General features: G+C 48.9%; 1 protein-coding gene across 4 annotated transcripts in view; it reads right to left on the bottom strand.

Moving 5' to 3' along the window:
• The window catches only part of LOC128347899 (protein-lysine 6-oxidase-like), an 82,708-nt gene that overhangs the window by 17,585 nt on the left and 49,257 nt on the right, over positions 1 to 15,866 (bottom strand). For 2 of the 4 annotated variants that reach the window (XM_053303184.1, XM_053303185.1), the window contains exon 3: positions 5,191 to 5,278. The exons of the other annotated variants lie outside the window; for them this stretch is intronic. In XM_053303184.1, the coding sequence (XP_053159159.1) occupies positions 5,191 to 5,224 (34 nt within the window). In that variant the 5' untranslated portion in view covers positions 5,225 to 5,278. The remainder of the gene's footprint in view (positions 1 to 5,190; positions 5,279 to 15,866) is intronic. 4 annotated transcript variants of the gene reach the window in all.

Below are 15,866 nucleotides of genomic sequence, written 5' to 3'. Positions count from 1 at the left end.
CCTTCTTTTCTTTTAGAGACCCAGGAACGGAAGCTGCTGTTTGATCCATCTAGCTCAGGACTGACTCAACCCTGACTGGCAGCAACTCTCGGGGTTTTCAGAGAGGAGTCTTGCTTCCCAGCCCGAACTGGAGATGCTGCCAGGGATTTTTTAATTTTTTTTTTTTACATTCTTCCTCCAAGGAGCCCAGAGCGGTGTACTACATACTTGAGTTTCTCCTCACAACAACCCTGTGAAGGAGGTTAGGCTGAGAGAGAAGTGACTGGCCCAGAGTCACCCAGCAAGTCTCTTGGCTGAATGGGGATTTGAACTCGGGTCTCCCCGGTCCTAGTCCAGCTCTACTTTTATTAAACTTGAACTTGTCACTGCATGCTTGTGACCTTAAGCATGCAAAGGAAATGCACTTCCACAGAGCTATGGATGCTCTTGATGAACATTTTAAATTGCTGTCAGATGCTTGATCCATCTAGCTCAGCGTCCAACTCTGACTGGCATCAGCTTCCCCAGATTTTGGGCAGGAGTCTTTCTCAGCACTACCTACCTGGAGATGCTGCCAGGGACTGAACCTGAGACCTTCTGCATGCAAAGCAGATTCTCTTTCACTGACCTATGAACCCATTCCGTCCCTCTTGGGGGGGGGGAATACTGTTTCATCTGTGTCTTTTCCAGCAATGTAGACATTCAACAGGAAAAGCTGCCCCCTCCACCCACAATAAAGCTGCCCCAGTTAGTGTTTGAATCCGAACTGAGAGCCAGAGAGTTAAAAAGTACATGAGCCAAAATTGCATCTGAATCCAAATTTTGAACAGTTCAGCTCTCTGAGACACACAATGCTGAGATTCTCATGTGTTTATTTCTTGTAAATTAGGTTCTCTGAGCACATGCAGAATTCTTTCTTACTGACCACTGCCAGAATTTTCTTTCTTCTCACTGGGGAAAATCACAACCAAAACCAGACCCACAATACTTAAAACCAGGATTAACACACTGATGCTACCCCTGCTTTTTCCCTCTAATAACTCAATATTCAGCACCTTTCTGCAGAAATGAGTCTGTGCCCATTAAAACAGAAGTCAGTAGTTCCCCCACCCGCCTTTTAAAAGTAACATTTATCTGAATTTGGCGTAGGGACCAAAAAGAAAGGTGGCTTGATGCAGTGCCCTAACTAGCTTGTGCCGGGTGTTTGTGGATTGGGACTTTGTTTCCTTGATGTACCTTTAGCAGAGGTGTAAGCAGAAGGAATTCCAGAGGTTAGGAACATAGGAACATAGGAAACTGCCATATACGGAGTCAGACCATTGGTCTATCTAGCTCAGTATTGTCTTCACAGACTGGCAGCGGCTTCTCCAAGGTTGCAGGCAGGAATCTCTCTCAGCCCTATCTTGGAGATGCTGCCTGGGAGGGAACTTGGAACCTTCTGCTCTTCCCAGAGCGGCTTCATCCCCTGAGGGGAATATCTTGCAGTGCTCGCACATCAAGTCTCCCATTCAGATGCAACCAGGGCAGACCCTGCTTAGCTATGGGGACAAGTCATGCTTGCTACCACAAGACCAGCTCTCCTCTCCTAGGTTCACCTACTTGTTACATTTCCAATCTAGGAGAGACTACGCCTGCTATTATGGCTGAAAAGTGGTCAATGAATATCCGTCATAGAGTCTATCATATACAGTAGAACAATCATTGGATGTTAGAGTTGGAAGGGACTGTTGAGGTTTTCTAGTCCAATCCCTTACTCAGAGTGGAAATAGGAACATAGGAAGCTGCCTTGTATCAACTCAGACCATTGCTCCATTATTTATTTATTTATTTATTTATTTATTTCCCGCCCTGCCAGTACACTACTGCTTGGGACGGCTCACAACATTAATAAAAAGATACAATGTAAAATAAAACTAATAAAGTTAACCAAATTTAAGTTACGTTGAAAGACCAAACTAAAACCACATTTAGAATTACAATTACAAATTAAAAGTTATTTTAAAAGCTAAAAACTGAGGACTGCTAATTTGGCAAAGAGGCACCTTTTAACGTGGTGATTCCCTTTATTTAGCAGGGGGAGAGTAACTGGCCCTATCCACCCCCAGTACAGTACTTCCAGTGACTGTTGCTGGTGTCTATCTTACGTTTCATTTTAGAATGTGAGCCCTTTGGGGACAGGGAGCCATCTTATTTATTTGTTATTTCTCTGTGTAAACCGCCCTGAGCCATTTTTGGAAGGGCGGTATAGAAATAGAATAAACAACAACAACAACAACAAACTAAAGACCCTACCAGATATAAACAAAGATGAAATATTAATCAGTCTCTTTAAAAAGAAGTGTTTTTAGTTATTTTTTAAAAACACTGAGGGAGGGAGCATGGCAAAGCTCTTCAGGGAGGGTGTCCCAAAGCCGAGGGGCCACAACCCAAAAGTCCCTGTCTCTAGTCCCTGCCAACTGGATCTCTGTTTGTGGCAGGGCCATAAGCAAGGCCTGAGATGGTGAGCAGAGGGCCCTGGCAGATTCATATGGGCGAATGCGGTCTGACAGGTATCCTGGTCCCAAGCCGTGTAGAGCTTTAAAAGACAAGACCAGCACCTTGAATCTAGCCTGGAAGCAGACCGGTAACCAATGCAACTGCTGCATGAAACTGCTGCAGGATGTGTGTGACACTCGTGAAGCGACTTGCACCCAGGAACATCCTTGCAAAAGCATTCTGGACCAGCTGAAGCTTCCGAACTGCCTTCACGTAGAGTGCATTGCGGTAGCCCAATCTGGATGTTACCAAAGCATGAGTGACTGAGGTCAAGTCTGACTTCTCCAAGTAGGGTCGCAGCTGGCGTACCAGCCGTAGCTTGTAGAAGGCACTTCTACAGACCACTGCCACCTGCGCCTGCAAGGACAGTGTCGGGTCCAGAAGCTCCCCCAAGAGTGTGTGACCCCATCCAAGACCAGATTTACCTCACTACTCAGATGATCAGTTTTACCATCTAGCTCAATTGTCTATCCAGACCGGCAGCAACATCTCCACGTTTGCAGGCAGGAGCCTCTCTCAGCTATATCTTCGAGAAGCCAGGGAGGGAACTTGGAACCTTTGGCATGCAGGTGCTCTTCCCAGTGTGGCTTCATCCCCTGAAGGGAACATCTTACGGTTCTCACACATGTAGTCTCCCATGCAAATGCAAACCAGGGTGGACCCTGCTTAGCTAAGGGGACAACTCATGCATGCTACCACAAGACCAGCTCTCCTTCTTTTGCTGTTGCAGCATCCTTGAACCGTGAGTGTCCACCCTCTGCCTGAAAACATCCAATGAAGGAGAGCCCATCAATACACAAGGCAGACTGCCCCACTGTTAGCTCTTACAGTCAGGTAGTTCCTGCTAATGGCTAATCCAAATCTACTTGCTTGTAATTTCAGACCATAAGTGCTAGTCCTTCCCTCAGGAGAGAGAACGAATCCGCTCCGTCTTCTGTGTAAATCATCCCATGTGGCATCATTTTCAGACAGCAAAACCTTTCTGAGCAGGGTTTTGGATTTGTATTCATGTTTGTTTGGACTCTCATGGTTTCCCTCCCCCTCTTGGTTTCCCCCAATACAATAAGTATTGGTATTATATATCTTTCAGGAATGAGACGATTCGTTCCTTCTTTTGTGCTTGTGCACTCAACGAGTCTCTCAGGAAGGACTTGTCAAATTGATCAAATCTTGGCATGCTGGAAAATTACGCAACTGAAGCTTCAACGCATATGCTCCATAACCAGTCAGTTTAGTGATATCTACATGAGTAGGAAAAACAGTGTTTGTGGTTGCATTTTCCAGGGGCTTTTTGCCTTACAAAATGTGTGTGTGTGGGCAGCGAGGGGGGAAGGGGGAGACAGGGATTGGGGGAAGAATTCCATCACAAATCCCACGGACAGGTTTTGTAGTTTTTGCAGCACTTTTGCAAACCTTTCCATTTCTCCAATGAGAGCTTGCTCAATAAAATGGCTTCGGGAGAGTCAGATAAAGAGGTTTGCTCATTTTATGATGAGGAGGTTTGTCATCACGGCTATGTTATATAAAATATTTCTATACCGCCCAAAACTTGTGTCTTGGGGCAGTTTACAATTAAATATGTACCACAAAAGATGGACCACAAAGCATATCTTCGTCTACTGAGGTTTATCAATGGAACAGAACTGTCGATCACCTTACTCACTTGGCTACAGAACAAACTTTTCCTACTAGCCAACCCACACAGAGCATCTATGTGCTCTTTGGGACCGGTTGTTCCCTCCTCCCTCCTGCCCCACTCTCCCTCTCTCTCCCTCCCTCCTGCCCCACTCTCTTGCCCCTCCCCTCCCTCCTGCCCCACTCTCTCTTGCCCCCCTCCCCCTCCCTCATGCTCCATTCTCTCTTGCTCTTCCCCCTCCCTTCTGCCCCACTCTCTTGCCCCCTCCCCTCCCTCCTGTCCCATTCTCTCTTGCACCCCTTCCTCCTGCCCCACTCTCTCTTGCTCTCCCTCCCCCGCCCACCACACTCTCTCATCCTCCTTCCCCCTCCTGCCCCACTCTCTCTTGCCCCCTCCCCTCCCTCCTGCCCCATTCTCTCTTGTCCTCCCTCCTCCGTGCACCACACTCTCTCACCCTCTTTCCCCCCACCTGCCCCACTCTCTCTTGCCCTCCCCCCTCCCTCCCCCCCAACCCGCACTGAGTATTTTACCACGGCGGGAGGCCATTTTGGGCCAGACCTCACCACCGCCACAGGCCCTCCTTACCGGGTGCCAGCCGGCCGAAAAGGGCCCCACCACTGCCATTCCTCCTCCTGGGCGGCGAACAGGGAGGTCCAGCTGCCCGTTGCCCTCCTGCCCCAGCCTCCATCGGGCGCTGGGGCTGTGCCCTGCTGCCTGTTTCCCACTCACCCCCTTTGCCGCTGCCGCCGCCAGGCGGCCAGGCTGGGCTTTGCCGCTGCTGCCACCACCTCCTCCTCCCCCTTACCCGGGACAGCCTGGCCACTGCGACGACCAGTCCTCCTGGGTGCACCTCAGCCTATCAGGTGCCTCCACCACCCAGCCAATCAGCTGGGCACCGGGACGCACATTCTAAAGACACACCCAGGAGGATTAAATATATAGATATTATGCTGCCTGGCTCTCAGTGGCTTAGCAGTGGTGGATGTGGTCTGTGTTCAAATTTCCTTCTCCCCCCACACCGTGCTTGCCCCCGCACTCACCTGCCACTGCTGCTGTTGGCTTCCATCGCCCCATCCTGGTGCTGGGGCCAATGGGGGCAAGTGGCCAGCAGGAAGGACGGCAGGTGGGCTGGCAGGTAGGGAGGAAGTGTGTGTGTATGGGAGGAGAGAGAGAGAGATCGAGAGAGAGATCAGGCTGGTGAACCTGAGTCAGCAGTGACTGGCAAGATGGTAGTGTTCTCTCTAACTTTTTTCATCTCTGTGCGGAATGAGTTTTGTTCTGGGTGGCAGTTTCATGGCAGTGTGTGCGCACATGACTTCAGAGTGGGGCCTTCCTGATTAAACCTGAGCGGGGTCTAAAATTAACTGAGTGGACATCACAAAACGTGTGAGCGTGCGCACACACGCACATGCCTTAGAGGGAACACTAGGGGGTCATGATGCAGAAGCAGCATATGGCGGGGTCTGTGGCGGCTTCCCCCCGTGGGGTTCCAGGCGGCCTGTGTTCTTGGAACAGGGTTGCTCAATTATAGATCGGCCCCTGCTGACTCTTCTATTAGGTCTTCACATTTCGTAGTGCAGTAGCTCCCAACTGGTGAGCCGCAGACCACTGGCTGGCATGCCATGCTGACTCGCTCAGGGCCATAAATTCCCTGACTCGCTCTGCGTTTATATATTCCCCACTTTTGGAGCTGACTTTTTCCCTTATGCACCAGGAGGGACATGCTAATAAATAAACAAACTTCATGCAGTGGCTTTGCCATGGCAAAACCCCCAAACCCCCAAACCAAAGGAGTTTTTATGCTGGCGGTGGGGGCAATGTGTGTTCTTAATATATATATATTTTAATGTTTGGGAAACGCTGCCTTAGTGTAGTGGCTACGAGACTGAGCTGTTGATAAAAATAAAGGTAAATGTGCAAGCATTGGTGCTTTTAGGCACACTTTGAAATGAAATTAAATCCAATCTCTATTATGATTTATTTATTGGCAGTTGTATTTATATTGTAAATAAGATTTCTGAATGTAGGTGTGATGTTTTTGCTTAATTGTTACTGTGATGTACATAATTTCTGCTTTATTTTTCTCTTCCCCTTCATTTTTCTTTTTGTATATCTTATCAAAATGTTCTCTCTCTCTCTCTCTCTCTCTTTCTCTCTCTCCATATCTATCTATCTATCTATCTATCTATCTATCTATCTATCTATCTATCTATCTATCTATCTGTCTATGAAAGTTAGAAGAAAGATGAGAGAGAAATCATTGTGAAAAGTAACATGACTATGTATGGGGTGGGAAGTTTTGTGTTCCAATCTCGCCTGAGGCAGAAATTAACTACAGCGGCTTAGGCAAGGCACTGTCCTCTTAGTCTTTATTTGCAACAAATAATAGTAACATACCTTTTACTTACTATTACTAGTAGTCTCAACTACTAGTAGTGACTACTTAATACTTACTACTAGTAGGGGCTACTTATTGCTTACTCCTACTCTTATTACTTGGTGATGGGGCCATAACTCAGAGATAGAGCCTGTGCTTTGCATGCAGAAGGTCCTAGGTTCCCTGGCAGCAACTCCAAGTAGGGCTGGGAAAGACCCCTCTCTGAAACCATGGAGAGCCACTACCAGTCATAGTAGACAATACTGAGCAAGATGGACCAATGGTCTGACTTGATATAAGGCAGTTTTCTATTTTTTCTAAACTAGTGACCACTTACTACTACTATTACTACTACTAGTGACTACTTACTACTAGTAGTATATGTATACTACTAACTACTATGAATTTCTACTTCCTACTAGTGCTGAGCCATTGGCATTTAAGATGTTGTTTTTTTTAACTAGTGACTACTTACTATTACTGCTAGTGACTACTTACTACTAGCAATATAGATATTACTAACTACTATGCATTACTACTTACTACTAGTGCTGAGCAGCTTGGCATTTAAGCTGGGTTCTGGAGTGAAACCCTGGTGAATCCTGGCTGAAGGAGAGCCTGGCCTAGCGAACAAAACATCAGCCTTCAGACCGGGTCACAGCCTCACAAATGAGCCGCTGGTAAATTTCCTTTCCGCTCCATGGAGGCTTCCAGCGTCACCTCTTCCAGCTGAATGAGTGCAAGGTAAAAAGGGCTGGAAAAATATTTGCAGATGCCACAAAGGAAATGGAGTGGATTGGTGCTCTTTCGGCTTGCTAAATAAAGACCCCAGTCAATATTTGGCCACTCAGTGGCGTCCCTTGAGAAAAACAGAGGGCCGCTTGTTTGCTCGGGTTCTGAACGCTCCCCGTTCACCTTTTGGAAATGGAGAGGGAATGTGTCATGTACAAGATGCTCGCTCAGGGAGTGACCCTGCTCCTTTGTCGACTGTGCAGCTATTTGGGGCCACAGAAGGAATTTCCTGGGATGGACGGGAAGAGAGGTGTGCAGCTTGAGATTCTGTCTGGAAGAAACCTCTCGCCGACCACAGAGGTGAGCCCTCTCTGTGGATATCCATGTTCATGCCAGCTGTCCCTGTTTTCTGATTCCCAGGAAATCCTCTTACTTCAGTCCTGTTTTGCAACTTTGGAAGATTTGGGGTACTTACAAAATTGATTTGTGTGCACCCCCTTCCACACCCTAGGATGGCCTCTCCTGATTGCAAATGTTGTTGAATTAGCAATTGTCCGTTACATAGGAATATAGGGCCTTCTACCAAGTCAGACCCTTGGTCCATCTAGCTCAGTATTGTCTTCACAGACTGGCAGTGGCTTCTCCAAGGTTGCAGGCTGGAGTCTCGCTCAGCCCTATCTTGGAAATGCTGCCAGGGAGGGAACTTGGAGAGCAGCCCTCCCCACAGGGGAATATCTTCCAGTGCTCACACATGCTCACACAGTGCTCAACCCCCGCTAATTTGGCAAAGCGGCATCTTTTAATGTGGTGATTCTCTTTATTAACAGGGGGAGAGTAACTGGCCCTATCCATCCCCAGCACAGTACCCCTCCAGTGACAGTTGCTGGTGTCTATCCTAAGTTTCTTTTTAGATTGTGAGCCCTTTGGGGACAAGGAGCCATCTTATTTATTTGTTATTTCTCTGTGTAAACTGCCCTGAGCCATTTTTGGAAGGGGGGTGGCTATAGAAATTATAAATCAATCACAAATGTATCTCCCATCCAAATGCAAACCAGGGCAGACCCTGCTTAGCAAAGGGGAAAATTTAGTTTCCAGTTGTGTGTGGTGTTTTTTTTTTTTTTAAATTGTCCTGGTCAGTTTATTCACACCCTTCATTATTTCCAGAGCCTGCGCAGGAGGTGCTATTGGAGAGTAAATGAATATCTACAGGCAGAGAATGTGCAGGATGGAGGGGATGGATCCTCAGTGTGTTACAGGGTGTTATCAGGGTTTCACAGTTGTATCCCTCTTTTGCTTTAGGACGTGGTGGAGGATCTGCAGATGTCTTCACACGGTCAGAGACAGGCCCTGTTTACAAGCTGGTGCAGTGGGGTGGGCGGGACTGATCTTCCCAGAAGACAGAATTAGGATTCGGTCCGATCTGGACAGGTTCGAATACTGGGCCCAAACCAGAAAGATTCAACCAAGACAAATGTAAAGTCTTGCATTTGGGTAAGAAAAATCAAATGCACAAGTACAGGATGGGGGAGACCTGACTTGGCAGCAGGACATGTGAAAAGGGACCTGGGTGTCTTGGTGGATGAGCCTGCAATGTGATGCAGCAGCTTAAAGAGCGAATACAGTCTTATATTAGGCTGCATGAATGGAAGCATTGTGTCCAGATCATGAGAAGCGATCCCACTCTATTCTGCACTGGTCTGACCTCACTTGGAAAACTGGTTGACTTCCTGACGAAATGGGCTTGAGGAAGTCCCATTGAAATTAAAAGGGCAATGCCTTTCCCCCATGCAAATGGGGAACTCTGCAGAAATGCTGCTTCCTCAACGGCTCATTCAGAGCAGCTTTGGGGCTTGCTTAGGTGTCTGCCGCAGCCTCAGAACACAGCATTATGGAGCTGTAATGCTGCACATCATGTTAGTGACCGACATTACGTGTTTACCCCGCCTTTTATTTCAAGGCAGTACACATTTCAGAACTGGGCACAGGTTTAAATTCCCCACCGGAGTCTAACCTCCCCCACAGAGTTAATACATTAGATTAAATGTATTTATTAATACCTTTCATAAATTCAATTGAAGGCTCCTGCGATCACATTAGCCCTTTTTGCCACTGTGTCACACTGCAGATTCACGTTCAGCATTTTGCTTTATTAATTTAAAAGAAATGTATTAATTTACGTCGAAAGCACAAAACCGATTCCCTGTGTGCCTTTTTGAAATATTAGCTTCAAGATATGCATTTACTCTGTTGGAGTTTTTTAATCGGCAGTGGCCCTCATGAGAAGTCAGAATTTCAAAATTCAGTGTATGCGATCAAAGGCATCCATTCCAATTCCCCCATTAGGATCAACTGAAGTCAGCAGAGTTGGCAAAGAAGATTCAAGGATCAGGTATATATCCATACAAGCCACCTTGGGATTGTTTTTAATGAAAGGTGGTATATAAATTTAACAATAAAAAAAAAGTGGGTTCTCACATAACGTAGCAAGTAAGGTTGTCATTAACGTCCGGTTCCCTGTGAGCACGGTGCAAGAAGTCGCTACTTCCATGCCAGTTGTGTGGTTCAAACCCAGAAATGTCTGCTGTCTGTAACTAACTTCAAACCTTGGTTACAGATGGATAAGCTGACATTTCTGGGTTCGGATCACATGACTGGTGTGAGAATCACCCCTGCTAACTGAGCAAAGAAGCACCTTTTTTAAAAGTGGCGATTCTTTTTATTTAGCAGAGGGAGAGCAACTAGCCCTATCCAGGTACAGCCAGCGTGGTGTAGTGGTTAGAGTGCTGGACTAGGACCGGGGAGAACCGAGTTCAAATCCCCATTCAGCCATGAGACTTGCTGGGTGACTCTGGGCCAGTCACTTCTCTCTCAGCCGAACCTCCTTCACAGGGTTGTTGTGAGGAGAAACTCAAGTATGTAGTACACCGCTCTGGGCTCCTTGGAGGAAGAGCGGGATATAAATGGAAAAATAAATAAATAAAAATATCCATCCCCAGCACTATTATTTATCTATGTATCTATTCTCTATCTGTTCTCTCAGTTTACATTATTTCTCTATGTAAACTGCTTTGGAAACTTGTTGAAAAGCGGTGTATAAATATCTGTTGTATTTGTCGTAAGTAGCAGCTTGTGCCAGGAGGGGTTTCGTACTTGCAGGGAACCAGGGGTTTGTGGCCATCTTACTTGCCATGTTATGGGTAAATCCACCTGATGTCAAAAAACAGTGACAAACTAAATACAGAGTGGTACCCAGTCTCCAGCCCTATTTCCCTGCCAGTGGTAGCCTTCTGTGATGACAACAAGGGAAAAGAGTCCCCTCTTAAGCAAATGATGGAGGTGGATGCCTCACCACTTTCCCACCTGTCTCACCAGACCACAGCCTGTCAGGCACTGACAAGTGGCATCTGTTCATTGGGACATCCAGTACACAGAGAGCTATTTCTTGCTTGAAGTGAGGTTTTCTCCCAAACAGTGGCGCTTTTCACCCTGGAGGTTTTATGGCCCTGAGAGGGCGGGATGGAGTGTCCCTGTAAAATGCTGGTTCAGACAAGAAAGGCCTTTTGTGGGGTTCCTGAATTTAAAACGACACCTGCCTAACGGGGCCGGGAAAATGTCAGCTGCACCTGACAACTTTGCTTCTTGGTCTGGAGAGTTGAGCTCTCTGGCACTGAAGGGGAGGATCGTACAGCCTTCAGAGAATTAAAGAAAAAGATTACTGAAACTGGGAAAAAAAAATCCCATAAAGATTCCTCGAATGAAATAGGCACTTGCCACTCAGGCTGAGACAATGTAAGCTGGTACTGCCAACATTCCCTCCTAGACTGGGGAGTTGTGCTGTCCAGCACTGGAGAGGGGGAATATCCATTCTTCAAAGAATTAGAGAAAGAGATCCCTGAAAGAAAAAAGCCACCTTCCCACTCAATCTTAGAAAATATCAGCAGTACCTGCCAACATCCTCTCTCTGCTGGCAAACGGAATCTCAGAAGGGATTTCGAATGTCTGGGGGCCTCCACCAAGGAGACCCTGTCATTCAAAGAGACATTTCAAATAGGGATGTGCACGAACCGGTTCAGAGGCCATGTTGAAGGCCTCCGAACCGGTTTGGCGGTCCGGCACCAAGGGGGGGGTCTACCTTTAAGGGTGGTGTGGGGGTAGAACTTACCCCTCCCGCCGCTCTTCCCCCTCCGGCGCTGCAGTTTAAAGCGAAGTTTTTGGGGCAGCAGTGTTCCTCGCTGCCGCCCCTGCCCCCGTCGTTACCTGGAAGTCTCCGTAAGAGCAGCACGCATGTGTGCATGGCGGCGCGCGTGCACTGCCTACATCACACACAGCGTGTGTGTGACATAGGCGGTGCGCGCGCATGGCAGCGACAGGCGCACGCTGCTCTTACAGAGACTTCTGGGTAACGACGGGGGCAGTGGTGGCAGCGAGGAATGCTGCCGCCCCAAAAACTTCGCTTTAAACTGCAGCGCCGGAGGGGGAAGAGCGGCGGGAGGGGTAAGTTCTACCCCCCCTTAAAGGTAGACACCCCCCCGGTGCCGGTCCGGACCGATGCACATCCCTAATTTCAAACCGAGGCTGTTGCAGATTCCTGCACTGAGAGGGTGTTGGACTAGAGGACCTCCAAGGTCCCTTCCAGCTCTATGATTCTTGTTCTGAGAGAGGCCTGGACTTTGGAGTCCTTGCTCCGCCAGACAGTTAACCCCAAGCATGTGGGCTGGTCAGGGACATAGCTATAATTGAGAGGATGGGTTCAAAGAACCCGGGCCCCCTAGCTCCTGAGGCCCCCCCCCCCAGTTCCACCCCTTCCGATTTTCCTCATTATCTCCTTCACTCCGAGGGGCCGCTGGGGAGAGAGGCAAACACGGGCCCCCTCTGCCCTAGCTATGCCCCTGGGGCTGGTATTTATCGCGTCGGAAATGTATTTCCCCACCTGCTGAATACCAGCCCACGTGTCTCTGGTTAACTTCACAGTGGGGCCAGGTGGGAGACAAAGAGGCAGCCAGGATGGGCGAGAGGAGTGTGAATAAGCCCTACCTGTGGCTCGTTTTCCACCCCCACCGCCCTGCATGCACTGACTGCCACTGCCTCCGTGAGTGTATCCATGAGTTCTCCAAGAATGTCTTGAGTTGCCCAGTAACCACCTGCTCAAGCACCTTGCTCCAAAAAGGGCAGTGCACAACCAACCGATAGCTGGGTGTTTCTGATGCATCTGCACCTACAACACTGTGCAAGAAGCAGAAATTCAGCTGGCGGCAATTTTGCCGTGATCAGAAGAGTGCCACCTGCTCAATTTATGCTGGCTGGCGCTGGGCACCTAAGTTCTTCTGCTGGCAAAAAGGGCGGCATAACCCTAGCCATGTTATAGAGTGGGGGGTGGTTTGCTGGACTGGGTGATTTGCAGCTTTGAAGTAGAAACCCTGGTGGGGGAGAGAAATTGGACCATGCCATGTTGCCATGGCAGCCAGAGATGCTTTGACATTTTCATCTGAAGTGTCCATTAGCGAGAGCTGAGTGGTAACGTTCTTTCACGATGGTGCATCGGAGATCCTTCTTTGGCCTGCAGGTAGATCTGGGTGCTTTTTCCAATGTACTATTCATTGGAAGCAATGAAGGTTCTCCCCCACCCCCACCGCTTTTCTTTTCTTCCACCAGAGTGCAGAACTGTGGCTTGAAATAAGATCTAAGAAGAATTTATTTTCCAGTATAAACAGAATCCGCATGTTCTGACTATTCCAAATTTTAACGTGTGGAAGGTCTTAGGTCTTCTTCTTGTGGTGCATTTAGCTCTCAGTGTGATTCAAGGTTTTACCCAGTACAGCTATCAAGCTATTGTGGTGCCTGAGGTGGGGTGTTCTATGCTGCCTTGCCTGGTATGGCCAGCCCCCTTTCAAAACTGACCCGTGCAAGCTTTGAAAGTGGCACAGGGCATGGGGAGTAGGGCCGGTTGCCAGCAGCCTCCTCTTCTCTCCTGGTGCTTCTTGCAAGCTTGGTGAGGGGTGTGAGGCGAGGCACTCCTTGCAAAGTTTGTTAGGGTCAGCTCGGTCCTGAAGAGTTTCTCTGAAGGTGGCAGCAGAGGGCATCTTTCTGCCCTGTTGGGCCACAATAATCTGCCACCTGAGGTGACGGCCTCACCTCGCCTCATGAAAGGGCTGCCTTTCTCTCAACGGCTGTAGGCCCTGCATAACGCTTATGTTTCTGCTGTTCTCCCACTGCTCAAACTGCTGTTATACAGAGTTGACCTGTGTGGGGCAAGCTACTGTGTGGGGCGTGGCGACTAGTCAGGTGGATTTAGGCTACCTCCAGCCTCAGAGGCAGGATGCCACTAAATACCAGTTGCAGGGGAGCAACGTCAGGAGAGGGGGAAAACCCTCACCCCCTGCCTGTAGGCTTCTTGGAGGCATCAGGTGGGCTACTGTGTGAAACAGGATGGTGGACTAGATGGGCATTCTTGAGTCTGATCCAGCAGAGCTGTTCTTATGGGGCAACCTATGCTGTGGTTTCCTAGGCTCAAATCCCGCAGGTTCTAGTTTGGAACTCTGAACTCCATCTTGGAGTTTTCCTAGAAATTGTTTTCTGGCTGTGGCCCCTCTGGGGAGGAAAACCATCAACTCATGGGGCCAAGGAGGGACCTCTCTGTGCATGGCCATCCCTCCTGCTGAGATGCTTCAGGGGCAGCCCAAGGCAGTTTGCTGCCTGAAGTGAGGGACAGTCTGACACCTCCCCCGCCCCATCTGTGGCTCAGGAGGCCATGTTGCTGAGGCAGTGGCAACACACAAGCCGTCTCAGACCATGACACTAAGCCAGGCAGGGGCATTAGTGGGGCGAGGAAGGGGATGGGACTCAGCAGGTGGCTGGGAGGCCCATGGGGTGGCGCCTGTGATTGTGGGAGGCCAACACTTGCTGCCCCCTCCTTGCTCCTGCATCTGAGGTGACCAGCCCACCCTGCTGCATGGAAGGGCCCACTCTGGGAAGAGCAGACACAGCTGGGAAGCTGAGAAGCTGAGCAAGCCCTTCTAAACATCTAGCCTTTTCCACTTCAAACAAACTAAGAGGGGAGTTTTGCAGGGGCTGTTTCTCTCTAAGAGGAAGGTCTTAGTCTCTTTATCTCTGTGTGTGTTACTTGTTAGGGTTACTTGTTAGGGTTAAGATAACACAGGGCTAGGAGTTCTTAGGGTTACCTAAAGGCAGTGTTTACTTAGTAGTGGGGATGGAGTCAGCTAGGGCTGGGAGGGGCCCCACATTCCTTTCCTCAGACTCACATCCTGTGTGACAGTTGGAAGCCTACTCTACATATGAGGTGTAGGCCCGAGAGCATAGCGAACAGAGCATAGCTGACAGGCAGGGGCGTAACTATAATAGGGCAAGGGGAGACAGTTGTCTGGGGGCCCACTGCCTTGGGGGGGCCCCCAGAGGCAAGTCACATGACTGACTCCCTTAGCCGCACACCCGCCCAGGCTTCCTTCAGTTGTATTCATCCTCCAAAACTGATGTGAGTATTAAGACCTGGAGCTACCAGAACAGCATGTCTTTCTCTAGCACCATTAAATGACTTGCATTGTCTACAGTTTACAAAAATAATTTAGGATGATGTTCTATTGTGGTGTGTGTGTGTGTGTGTGTGTATACACACACAGATTGAGAGAGAGAGAGAGAGAGATTTTACTCCGCTTTTTGTTACCACTATTCAGCCTCATTGAAGATTTCTTTACTTCATGAGCTGAGCTTCAGTGAGGGGGTGCATTTTAAAATCTTGTCTCTGGGCCCACTCCAACCTTGCTACGCCCCTGCTGACAGGGATAGCAAACAGGACGTAGGAGTTTTGCAGGAGTTTAGCGGGAAGTGTGCGGGGGAGCCTGGAACAAGCCCCCGCGATCACAAGGATCACAAGGAGCCTGGTGGAGAAGAGAACGTAAGTACATATCCCTCCCTCGTATCCCCCCTATTCTTGGGAAAGGCTGTTTGGACAGTTAAATAGCTGACCATTACAGCTGAGACCTATCCTTCTAATAAACTATCTCATAAACGGACAATAAGCTCCCTAAATACTGTGAAGAGCCAACTAAAACAGTATGAAGATAGAAGGTCAGCAGGGTAAGGGGCACTTCCCAGTGTATTGCACAGAGTGCCACATGTACGACTATTTGCCCCATGGGCAGAAGTCGTGGGTGTGTGCTCGGTGCAAGGAGCTCCTGGCTCTCAGGGAACAAATCCGCTCCCTCGAGACCAAGGTGGCGGATCTGGAGAAGCTCAGGGAGACAGAGAGGCATGTGGACGAGACCTTCAGGGATGTGATAGAGGCATCCCACTCCAGGGCTGGTAGCTCCTCTGCTGTCAGGGAGAATGAAGGCCTTGGGCAAGGAGGACATTGGTCTGAGGAAGAGGGAAATGCTCCTTTAGAAGGGACCCCTTCCATGGATGATGAGCCCATATCCTCTCGCACAGGGGATACTCCTCTGGGGGGTGGGGGCCTCCTTGTAGTTGGTGATTCGATCATTAGGGGGATAGAGAGACGGGTTTGTGACCCGCGTGTTGACCGCACGGTGACTTGCCTGCCTGGTGCAAAGGTTGCGGACATTATGCAGCGTCTAGACAGGCTCCTAGGCAGTG

The sequence above is a fragment of the Hemicordylus capensis genome, chromosome 2 (genome assembly GCF_027244095.1).
Source record: "Hemicordylus capensis ecotype Gifberg chromosome 2, rHemCap1.1.pri, whole genome shotgun sequence".
Classification (NCBI taxonomy): domain Eukaryota; kingdom Metazoa; phylum Chordata; class Lepidosauria; order Squamata; family Cordylidae; genus Hemicordylus; species Hemicordylus capensis.
Note: the sequence above shows the minus strand (reverse complement) of the source record. Positions and strands in the feature narration are given on the sequence as shown.